The 12,618-nt window shown below is 32.8% G+C and overlaps 1 protein-coding gene and 1 pseudogene across 2 annotated transcripts; one reads left to right on the forward strand and one right to left on the reverse strand.

Moving 5' to 3' along the window:
• The first annotated feature begins 878 nt into the window (after positions 1-878).
• Positions 879-4,597, forward strand: LOC129320066 (protein MANNAN SYNTHESIS-RELATED-like). 2 transcript variants are annotated; one of them, XM_054965215.1, is made up of 6 exons: positions 879-1,011; positions 2,260-2,401; positions 2,539-2,609; positions 2,703-2,788; positions 3,076-3,661; positions 4,100-4,597. In XM_054965215.1, exons 1-6 carry the CDS (start codon positions 904-906, stop codon positions 4,382-4,384), a joined length of 1,278 nt encoding a protein of 425 aa, XP_054821190.1. In that variant the 5' UTR covers positions 879-903; the 3' UTR covers positions 4,385-4,597. The 2 variants fall into 2 exon arrangements, with proteins under 2 accessions (XP_054821190.1, XP_054821191.1); XM_054965216.1 differs by having other exon boundaries at positions 2,542-2,609.
• Positions 4,598-6,542: 1,945 nt separating this feature from the next.
• The window catches only part of LOC129320068 (calcium-transporting ATPase 10, plasma membrane-type-like), a 49,890-nt pseudogene continuing 43,814 nt past the window's right edge, over positions 6,543-12,618 (reverse strand).

Consider the following 12,618-nt stretch of genomic DNA (forward strand, 5'->3'; position numbering starts at 1 on the left):
AATATCATATAGGGATAATACAATTTTTAACTTCTCAAATTTATTTTAATTATCAATTTAGTATTTTTTTTAGTTTAATTTATGTCAATTTATAATTCCTTACAGTTTTATATGTTATTACATTAGTTCTTTAAGTTTTAAAACACAAATTGACTCTTAAATTAAACTAATGTGTTAAGTAGATTAATAAATTAACATATATATGTAGCTAAATAAAAATAATTAAATCAGTTTAATTTTCATTAATTTATTCTCTTATATATGCTGTATTTTGTTCTTTTGTTTTTTAAAATTTTTCAAGTAGTTTTTTTATATACTTCTTTGTTTTAATCTATACAATTGTTATTAATATTTCATTATTTATGTTAGTAGATCCTATTCAGACTAAATTGATAATCAACACAAACATAAAAAAATAAAATTAATAAAAATTAAATTTAGAGGACCAAATCAATAATTAAGATGATTAAACTTGAGGATTAAAAATATAATGTCCCTTTTCGAATCCATACATACGAGATCTAGCTTGGTAGCATACAATGTAGCACATAACTTGTGGAAGGGTGTGTTCGCACTGTATTTTCATGAAAAGGATCAATGAATGAGAGAGTAAAAGCTGAAAGGATCTTGTCGTGAAAGCAAGAATGGCTAATTTCTTTGGCAGATATTCCACAAAGAAACGCAGTTATATATGTCTGCGCGTAACCGTGTGTAAGGCTGTCACGCACTTTTGTCTGCCTCTCTGATTCATCACTGAGTTTTAATTTTCTTCCACCTGGGTCGGCGGATTTAGGCCCTTCTTGTGTATATATACTTGTTTCTGATCAGACTTCATACAGTTTCAGAGAAGAAGAAGAGGAGAGAGAGAGGTAGGGAGGGGGAGAATTGGGAGCGAAGTTAACAATGACGAGCATGGAGCTGAGGCAAGCTTTGGCTGGACTACTCACTCTCTCAATGTTCATAATGCTGGGAAACATGGTCAAGAAAGACCATTTTGATCCATACTTCTCTGTAAGTCTCAAATATGTTGTTACTGTATAATTTAATTTTCTCAGCATGCATTCATATGAAAATATCTCAAATTTTCTCTTGAAAATAATCTCAACCTGATCCCCAAACGAGGATTTCAATCACGGCCATCAAGATGAAAATGCCATAACAAAACCAGAAATCTGCGACAGAAGTGCGGAGACCCCAATTTAATTTCCTTCTCCTTATTATTATTATTATTATTATTATTATTATTATTATTATTTGTTTTTTAGAGCAAAGCGTTACAGTTTGAAGTTATATTTGTGTGTGCACACGCACATATAAGTGTGTATAATGGCGGGCTTAACCTATATGAACTCAAGCTAAGAAATCCTATATCTCAAAATCAATCAATTATTCAAGCCCAATCCTTATTAAAATAAAAAATTTTTTTATTAAATTAAATGTCTCATTATTTTATTATATATTTACATTCTAAAGTATAAATTAAAATATTCTAAAATTAAAAATAAGAAATACAAATCATAATTTTAAAATATGAATGCATATTTTAAAGTTTAAATATAATTCAAATATATAAATGTCATAATTTTTTAATATTAAAATAAATATGAACTTAATAGATAGTCCAAACCCATTTTTTAAGGTTTTAAAGACCTAGACTCAGAAGTCCTTTGATATTAAAATACCTCAATTTTTAAAGCCCAAATTTAAAGAAAATCAAGTTTAAACGAATAGAACTTGTATTCTGAACTATGTTATATATTGGGGGGTGGGGGGATATATAGACCCAACATGGCAGGGTTGCTATTTTGGGATTTAACATAAATATTTAAACTTCTGTTAACAGATCAAAGGCTGAGTAAATTGTGTCACTGTCAACACTTTTTTAGGCCACGTCACTTTCAACAATTAGCACCAGTGAGAAGAGTGGAACATATAACTTTGAGTCCAATTAAGAGAGGTAGAGGAAGGCCTAAGAGAACACTCTTGGAAGTTATTGAACGCAATCTCTTAATTAATAATATTCCTAAAAGTTTGATAAATGATAGAGCACAATGACGTCTTGCAATCCATGTAGCCGACCCCACCTAATGGGATAAAAGCTTGTTGTTGTTGTTGTTGTTGTCACTTTCAACAATTAAGGACTTATATATGTGATTATGAAATGTTTAATTATATTATCTCATAATATGGATTGCAAATGAAAGTAATTAGTAAAATAACAAGGCATATTGCATGGTGTACAATATGGGTGAGAAATAGGTTGACGTTGAGGCAACACCATCAACTTCTGGAACTGTAACAGTCACTGGACAAAGCCTCGCCACTGTTTCACATCTCAGCAAAGAGACTTCTAAACAAACTGCAGATTCACTCAAACCATGCTGGAACCCTCCTATGCTCAGTATGCTTCCATTTTCACACCAATATTGTCCTCAAAAGTGTCTTCTCTCTTGTTTGGTTCTCTGTACTTGATGATATTGTTAAAAGGTTCTTATATGTGTGTGTGTGTGCGCCATTGTTTTTCTGATCAATCTGCAGAAGAATCAGAGCAGTCTAAAGGGTTCATCACATTCTCCTTAACAAATGGGCCTGAGTATCATCTCTCACAGGTTCATTTCTTGAACCATTTTCTTTTGAGTTTTTTGAATTTGTTTATACTTCTTTTCCCAGGCTTATCATTTTCTTGGATGATTTCTCTTCAGATTGCTGATGCAGTAGTGGTAGCCAGATACGTTGGTGCCACTCTTGTGCTTCCTGACATCAGAAGCAGCAAGCAAGGATATAGAATGTTAGATGTTCTCCTTCTTCTGTCTTTTGTTCAATACTATATATATATATATATATATGTTATTTTTTAATCATCAGATTCATTTTTTCTCCTACATTTCCTTATTTCTGGATTTCTATCATCATTACATACTATGAAACACAAACCCAGTGAAAGGGAACAATATGCTGTGTCAGATGCTTGTGCTAGATTCCATGGAATACTTCAAATTAGTCATATACAGTGTTTTATAGGGTAATCAGACATTCGAATTTTCGTGCTCTGAAAAAATTCTGAATTAAATTTAGGAACTTTGGAGATATCTATGATGTTCAGAAATTCTTAGACAGCTTGAACGGGATAGTGAAGGTGACAAGGACTCAGCCTCCGCAAGCATCATCCAATGGAAACCTACCAACTGTGAAGGTGCCAAACAGGGTCACTGAAGACTATATTGAGAGGATAGTGAAGCCAATCTACCAAGCAAAAGGAACTTTAAGGATTGAATCAAACTTTCCCTCTTCATTAATAATCAATTCAACAATGGCTCCTTCAGACCAGAAGAAGAAGAAGAACTTGATGAACCCAGCTGCATGTAAGGCCATGTTTGGATCTCTTCAGCTGCAACAAGAGGTACAGGAAGTTGTGGGCTCCATGGTTCACAAGCTCAGAACTTGGAGCCAGAACTTGAATGGGAAGTTCATAGCAGTGGACTTTAAGAGTGAGATGTGTGATGCTCAAAGAGGAAGAAATAGTTGTTACAAGGCAGATGAAATTGGTGTGTTTCTGAAGAAGTTAGGGTTCGGTCAAGAGACTGTGGTTTATGTGACTCAACTAAGATGGCATTCTGATCTTGATGCACTTAAAAATATCTTCCCAAAGACATATACTAAGGTATTTATATATCACTACTTTCATATTCATACTTTTTTTTTTTTATGGTGAATGGGGCTCATTTATGGAACCCAATACAATAGTATTAGAGCCAATTTTATAACAAAACTTAAATTCAAGTCTATCCATCAAGGTTATGTAATATATTTTTTTTTAAAAAAAAAATCTCTCCATAGAAAAGGGGGACACACCCACATGATAGTGCCAGTGTTAGGTTTGAACCTGGGCACTCTTCCAAGCGAGGGGACAGCACTATTATGTCTATTTTCTACTTTATATACATTGATTTGCTTATTTTCAATGGATGAAAAACAAGTCAAAACATGTTAAACTCTAGCTTAACTTACAAGCATGCATGAGCCATTGACATGGCAATAAATTATAGGTTTAAATTGAAATTTATATCTAGATATATCTTATGGTGGGAGAATATTACAGGAAAGCATAATACCAGAAGAGAAGAGAGGAAAATTTCTCAACTCAGAGATCAGTGAATATGAGAAGGTGATTGACTTCAACCTATGCTCTGAGAGTGATGTGTTTGTGCCTTCACTTCCTGATCTCTTCTATACCAATGTGGTTGCCGTGAGAATTGCCTCAGGAAAGAATCAGATACTTGTGCCTTCAGATGAAATAGCAAGTAATAATGCAGCATCAGCTTCTGATTTCATCTCTCCTTATGTTTCCCAGAAGACCCACTTTGCTTACTCATGCTTTTGCTGAAGAAATTTGAAAAAAAAAAAAAGAATAATTCTTGCATGAATATAATAAGTACGTTCAATATATGAGAGACTCAAGTTCTGAACAAAGGCAATCTAGAGTTCTGTGTTAATTAGGTTTGATGTTGTGGGCTACGTGTCCCCAAAAAATTGTAAATCCTGGTTATCTCCGTGCGGAAAACCTTGAAAAACTCATATTACTTGTCATTTATATGCATTCGGGTATCATGAAATATGATAATCATGCAAATAATAAAGTTTATAATATGTTTTTATATAATCTGTGTTGACACTATGGATTCTTATATTGCATGGGAGTACTGAGAGTAAAATGATATGAGAATGAACATCTCTTTAGATAGAAGAAAAATTCTTAGGCGTCATCTTGCCTTTGAACTCCGCTAACCAGCGTCAGGGCTACGTGTCCCCAAAAAATTGTAAATCCTGGTTATCTCCGTGCGGAAAACCTTGAAAAACTCATATTACTTGTCATTTATATGCATTCGGGTATCATGAAATATGATAATCATGCAAATAATAAAGTTTATAATATGTTTTTATATAATCTGTGTTGACACTATGGATTCTTATATTGCATGGGAGTACTGAGAGTAAAATGATATGAGAATGAACATCTCTTTAGATAGAAGAAAAATTCTTAGGCGTCATCTTGCCTTTGAACTCCGCTAACCAGCGTCATTGTCTGGAAATAACGGCTCTTATTGTGAGGAATATATTTTAAAAACTACGCTTTTATTATTAAATAAAAAATAGAACCATATTATTGATTTTAAAATAGACAATAGACAATAAAATATTTTAACCATACTATTTGATTTTACCATCTTAATTTTGAGGTTGACACTAAATAAGAACATCTATTTAGTGAGACAAGGCAACAAACTAAGAAATAATGGTTATAATTAATTAACGAAAAAATTACTCATTTGATTAATATAATTTTAATCCAATTACAATTTAATCTCTAAATTTTAACTCATTATAACTCAGTGTTTATAGTTTTAACTCGACTGTAACTTAATTTTTAAATTTTGTGTCTTGTAATTTAATCCTTATAGTTTTAATCATTTAAATATTAGTCCCTATATTTTAAAAAATAAAATTAAAAATATTTTAGACTCTTAATATTTATAATATTTGTAAAGATTAAAAAGAGTTTCATAATTTAAAATATTAGAAATAAATTTTAACATAATTCTAATCTTCAATTTTATTACTAATATTATAAATGTTAAAAGTTTAAGATATTATAAATATTAAAATAAAAATGTCAAAACATTATAATTTTGATATTTAATAATTTAAAATATTAGTAATCAATTTTAACATATAATTATAAACAGTAAAAGTTCAAGATATTATAAATATTAAAATTTTAATTTTTTAACATTTAAATATTCTAAATATTAAAAGTTTAAAATATTTTAAATTTTTATAATTTTATTTTTAAAATATGGCAATTAATATTTAAGTAATTAAAATTATGAAAACTAAATTGCAAAAGAAAACAATTTAAAAATTGAATTATAACAAAATTAAAAATATAAAGATTGAAGTCAAAGTTCAAAAATTAAATTATAACTGAGTCAAAATTTTAAAGATCAAAAGATTAATTTTTTCTTAATTAATCATCCACAAATTTGATGTTTGAGGTCATATTTTTCATTTATATACATATAAGAAAGAGATAACACGAGGAAATATTGTCCTTGATTTCTTACTAATATTTCTTTTTTTTTAACAAAATTGATCATAGTAATAAAAAGACAAGTGCTTAGTGGCTTTTAAGATTTAATCTTTAATATCTTGAGAACAATCAGGCAACATTCACCTCGCAGAAGCTAAATTATAGAACAGGTGATCGACAAATATAATAAAACAATAGGAAAACTTTATTTCCTTAAACATCGTTCAACTTTGCTTGTTTCATATTAAATCAAAGCGTAAAAAATTGTCTATGATTAATTTTATAAACTCTTATTATTAATATTAATATATTAAAACTAACATTTTGATTTAATTGAATAAAAATATATTAAGCATCTACACATTGCCAAAAAAATTCACTCGGATTTGGGAATGGAACCTCGGAGGCTAGGACTCGCCGAATTGCCTGACGTGCTTAAACGCAAGGGAAAATATAAACAGGTAAAAACCAGAAAAATCATACAACTGTGTAGAAATATGAACATGTTTGACCAAAAAAGAAAAAGAAAATATCAACATGTTAACCGTCCTACGAAAGTAAGTTGAAAAACAAGAGATCAGATTAAATTCCATACGCAACTAGAGCCTAAAAACATCAAAATTAGAACCATTTCTTGTCCAAAATTGAAGAAAAATAAACATCCAAAACCCTAGAAAAAGAAACGGAACTAACCAGGTTAGTCTGCTAAACTATGTCCATTACCTATCCCGCGACAGAGAGAGCACAAGTATTGTCATCACTTTCTCTTGTCGAAGCTCATCGCCGGAAACATCTCGTGAAAAACTCGGCAACGGGAGTTTCAGGCAAGCGTATCAACTTCGCAGCAGCAGCAAGAGGCCAGCTGAAAGGATTGGGACAGAGAAAGGGGAAGCAGGAAAATACAGTAAGTAGTTCATAACGCAAACCCAAGCCTCTGATCATACTGACTCACTGGCTAAATGCAAAGCCTAAACCCATAAAAATGAAAAAGCTAATTGCAGTAACTACAAACTTCAGAAGAACTGAGCTTGACACAAATTTTTAGGATGTTATATTCATAAATCTTATAAAACAGGTTTTTGAGCATTTTTATAGTTATCAACTAACCTGATGAACCCAATGACGACGGAAATGATCCACATTTTCCAATTAAGCCTGACTGTCTTGGTGAATTTTCCCAGAAATTCGATGATGATAATCTAAAAAATAAAAATAAAAATAATGAAAACAACAGTAATATTATGGTGGATTGAGATTTTGCCTTGATAATGCAAAACGAGAGAGCACAAGTGATGAGACTAACCTGAAGCAGAAGAGTTATTCCCACAATCCCCACAAAGAGGTAGTTTCTAGTGATTCCCTTGAAGATGTTGTATTCATCAGGCTTTCGAGCATTGAATTCATTAAAGATCTGCAATTTGAAAAGCATACTTGCTTTGTGATCATCTCAATGCAAATTGGAAGAAAATAAAATGCATTTAGAAGATTGAGCAATGGTGGAACTTAAAGACAGAGGGAAGCCATTTTCAACTTCCTTTGCCCATACAACTACTCGTGGGCTCCAAAATTAGGGGTGTGAACTGTGAGTGAACAACCCACCAACCCCTTCTAACCTGACTCATTTGGTAAATAAATGATTTCCAATCAGATTAATGGGTAAACATGAACGACATTTTATATACTCCCTCCATTAAAAAATGTAAGGCATTTTTAACTAAATCTCACCTCCGAATAAAGTAGTTACCTACTTTTAAACTAACCCTATTTTTCTATATTTATCCCTATTAAATACCCTACAATAAATATAAAGTCATTTATCAATAGGGACACTTTTGAAAAAAGACAATGATTACACCTCGAAAAATTAAAAATGCTCTACATTTTTTAATATTCAACTCCTCAAAAAATGCCTTACATTTTTTAACAGAGAGAGTATGTAACATGAAAAGCATAAGGTTTGTTTTTGACAGGTCTCAATTCTAAAAAGGCATGTCATTTAAAATTGATGATGCGTGGAAAAACAAGATTTTAAACCTCACCCAACCCCAACAAGTCTGGGATATCTAAACCATTCCTGGCAACGATGCTTACCCCAGTTTAATATATGCTTGAATTAGCTGATAACCCCAAAGTGTGTGTTATTGTATTAAAAGCTCTTTCTTTCATTAAGTAGAGTAATATTTAATGACGCAAATCAAATGAATGGCTGGTACCCAAATACCTTGTAACATGAGGAAATATTTGAAGGGGTTGTATCAAGAATGAATTCAACGATTTTTTTAGGGACCCAAAAAGAATTAAATGATTTCAATAATAGAAAATAACGAAACAAGAAAACAAAAAAGAGTAACCACTTCCCTCTATTATGTATGGTAAATTTCATCAATGCCTTAAACTTCTACATTTTGATTCAAAAGAAAGCTACTCCATTTAATAATTATCTAATTTGCTGAAATTTTAAGCATTCTTGTATAATCTTAAGGTTGTTATTCAATCAAAGACTAAAAACAAAAATCATTGCACCAATATCATGAATCTCAAATTCTTTGCTACTGCTGCTAGTAATACAATAAAAGATATAAATAAAATCTATCCTTCCCCCTCAAAACAAACCCAAATATCAAATGTAATTAATAGCGAAAAAAGCTTACCTGACAGAAAACAAATGCGTTAAATATTAAAGTGTTCTTCACTTTGAGAGAATGGGTGAATTCATCATGCTTTAGACCCAGTAAGCTCCTGCCTCGGAAATTGAGTACAAGCAAAACAGATACTTGGTATATTGCCTGAAAAAACCCAACTAAAGCATTGATGATTCAGATAGAGGACAGTAAATGATATGGTATACACTCCAGTAATAGTTAAGGCAGCAGCTTTGAAATTAATTGTAAATGCCAGCACTTGAAAAGAAAAATTATGCAACTAAGATGACAAAAGTGGTTATATGAGAAACAACAGTTACCTGTATGAGCAAATTCCTCCACATGATATTTGTTATGAGAGGTTCCCTGCAAACCATTCAATTACTGTCATGTACATCTCACAAAGCTATCCAAGAATAAACGCATCATATCTTTCATTTTGAGACAAGAACTTTAATAGCTTGATGTCCATAACAAAAAAGCATTTTCGAAGGATATGCATCCAATATAGAGGCCTAGGTAACTGTACCATTTAACAAACAATTGCTATGATCAAAGTACTGAGTAGCTACTCAAAATGATTGGAAAATTCTGACCTTCGACCCACAGGAGTTCGATCCATTAGGTGATCAGTTGGTGGTTCTGTTGCCAATGCTAGTGCTCCAAGTGTATCCATAATCAGATTTACCCAGAGAAGCTGTAGAGGAAGCAATAAAGAGCATTACAACGTCTTCTAAATATGCAAGTGAGCAAGAGCTAAAGTGAAAGGGATATAGAAAGCAAACCTGTACTGTATTTAACGGGACATCACCAGAAGAAACTGCAGCAACAACGTTAATTACAAGAGCTGCCACATTTACTGTAAGCTGAAACTGGATGAATTTCTGTATATTTGCATACACAGATCGCCCCCATCTAACAACCTGTGATTTGTTGACAATAGCCAAAACTAGTTATGCTTCAAATATCAATTTTAGTACTTATTTAACCAAGATCATATGACAGCTAGCCAATAGCCCTATATTCTACATAGAACACTATTATTTGAAACTTTAAATTCCACATCTTAGGAATATAGTGGATATGTTAAGAAACATAGTCATAGGGATTGGAAAGAAAACTACCTCCAAATTTGAAAAAGTAAAAATAAATAAATAAATAACCTTCACAACTGAAGCAAAATTGTCGTCCAAAATGATGATATCAGAGCTCTCTTTAGCAACTTCTGTCCCTTGGATTCCCATTGCAAGACCAATATCAGCCTAAACCCCAAAAGGTATAAAACTAGAACAATCAGGACAATATAAACTATTTTACATAATTAACATGAAAATATGAAAGCATGAGACTCAAATGTTAAATTAGAAATCATGTCACATGAATTGTTGAGCTGACTTCACCTAGTGGAATAAGGTTTCTTATTGTTGTTAAATGAACATTAGCATCATTTAAGGATTTGGGAGGACAAGGACACTCAAGGAAGTTATCAATTGATTAATGGTATGTCAAAAGAGTTGATTGTGGACAGAGCACAACGAGTTCATGTGATCCATGTAAACAACCCCACTAAATGGGTGGGATGAGGCTACTTGTTGTATTTAAGGATTTGTGATAAATAATATAATTGCATAATATTAAAACTCGACAAACATAAAATAGACACCACCACAACAGATAGAATTAACAATATATAGATAGACCTAGTAATTATTAAATATTAAATGTAAATATTAACTAATAATATTCTGCAATTCTAGGGGATTGGGTAGAATCTGTTTTGATTAGATATTATCCCTTGAGATTATTGACCAATTCTGGTCCCTTATTTGTGGAGAGATTATTGCTCCCATTCCTATATATATGCATTCAACTCTCTTTGATCAATAATAAGAGACGCAAACCACTCATTCACTACATGGTATCAAAGCCGACTGCTACTCCAGTAAATTCCGCACTGAGCACAAGTCAAAGAGCATCGGAGACGAGTCACATTGTGGTCACTCGTCTTCACCAATGATGTAGAGTGATGAGTCCTCGTTGTATGATTCAAACAAAGTCGGTGGTCCCTTTAGGTTGACTACTAACCATAATAGATTTCCGATGCAAATCGTGACTATGAAATTAACTGGCAAAAATTATCGCACATGGGAACAAGCTGTGAAACTTGCTATTAGAGGAAGGGGTAAGTTAGGTCTCCTTGATGGCTTGTCAAAAATCCCAAATGAGTCCAAAACTGAAGAGAGGCAACGATGGTATACCAATAATTCTCTGGTCTCATCGTGGCCCATTAGTGCGATGACGCCGAAAGTTCAGCAAAGCTTTATGCTCTTACCTTCTGCACACAAGATATTGGTGGCTGTGTGACTCTTATTCTAATGGAAAAGACTTAGCACGCCTTTATGAACTTAAAATGAAGGCATGGACCATTCAACAAGGTGAACGAGATGTTACTGGCTTTTGGTTAGAGCTCACTATGTTGTGGCAGAAACTTGATCTAATGACTGAGGTGGAATGGTCAAGTGCTAGTGATGCAACTCTCTACAAGGAGCACATTGAAAATGAACGTGTCTTTCAATTCCTTGTTGGGTCACATCAATCATTAGATGATGCATGAGCACGTATCCTCAGTAAATCACCACTTCCTTTAAAGAGAAGTATTCTTCAAGGTATGCCATGAGGCTTCAAGACATAAGGTAATGCTCTCTGGTACTATTCCCAATTCTTCACCGTCTCTAGACTTTGCTGCACTTGTTAGCAAAGGTGCAGATGCTAATCATAGAAGCCAAAAAGGAAGGTTTGGTGTGAACACTACAAGAAACAGAGGCATACTCGTGAGACCTATTAGGATTTGCATGGAAAGCCAGCAAATTGGAAGCCTCAAAAGGGAAAGACACAAGGATATCAGACTTCTCACGACACTCTACAAGAGTGACGCCAACTCAATGCCTCTGATAGACAAAGAGCAGCTAGGTGAGTTGATTGAAATGCTTAATGTGATTCAAAAGACTAAGCAGAACCAAAAGCCAAGTCACATTGCATCAATAGCACACAAAGATAACTATGCTTTACTTACTACTACTAGTAATTTCAAATGGATTGTTGATACCGAAGCCACGGATCATATGACATCAAATTCCAAGTTATTTAGTTCCTACTTTCCTTTGTGCTAGCAATGAAACTATCAGTACTGCTAATAGGTCTGCCTCATTTGTAGCTAGTAAAGGGAATGTTATTGTTTTTGAACTTATGAAGTTAGAATATGTACTTCATGTTCCTCACCTAGCAAGCAACTTATCACCTATTAGTAAATTGACAAAGCAAGCACAGTGTTGGGCTCATTTTTGTGCTACTCATTGTATTTTTCAAGACCTCTTATCGAGAAAGATGATTGGCAATGCTAATGAATATAATAGCCCTTACTATCTTGATGAATCAACCATGAATAATCTTTGGTCTAGAATCTGATGCAATACTGCTTCTACCTCTAAGAATAAGGACCTTAATGATCTTATGGTATAGGAGAATGAGTCATCCAAACTTCCAATGTTTATATCATTTATTTCCTGAATTCCATTTCAATAAATAGTCTTCCTTTCATTGCACTAATTGTAAACTTGCCAAACATCAAAGGTTCATTTACAAATCTTCTGAATATAAATTTTCTTGCCCTTTTTCCATTACTCATAGTCGTGTGGGGTCCTGCTCGTGTTCCTAATCAGACTCACACCAAATGGTTTATTACTTTCATTGATGATCACACTAGATTGTGTTGGGTTTACTTATTACCTAATAAATCTATTGTTCCTACTGTTTTCTCTGAATTTTATAACATGATCAAAACTCAGTTTGACACCACTATCCAAGTACGCCACGCAAATAATGGAACTA

This window comes from Prosopis cineraria, unplaced genomic scaffold, assembly GCF_029017545.1.
Source record: "Prosopis cineraria cultivar Desert tree isolate PC_DT_omini unplaced genomic scaffold, ASM2901754v1 PC9, whole genome shotgun sequence".
Taxonomy (NCBI): domain Eukaryota; kingdom Viridiplantae; phylum Streptophyta; class Magnoliopsida; order Fabales; family Fabaceae; genus Prosopis; species Prosopis cineraria.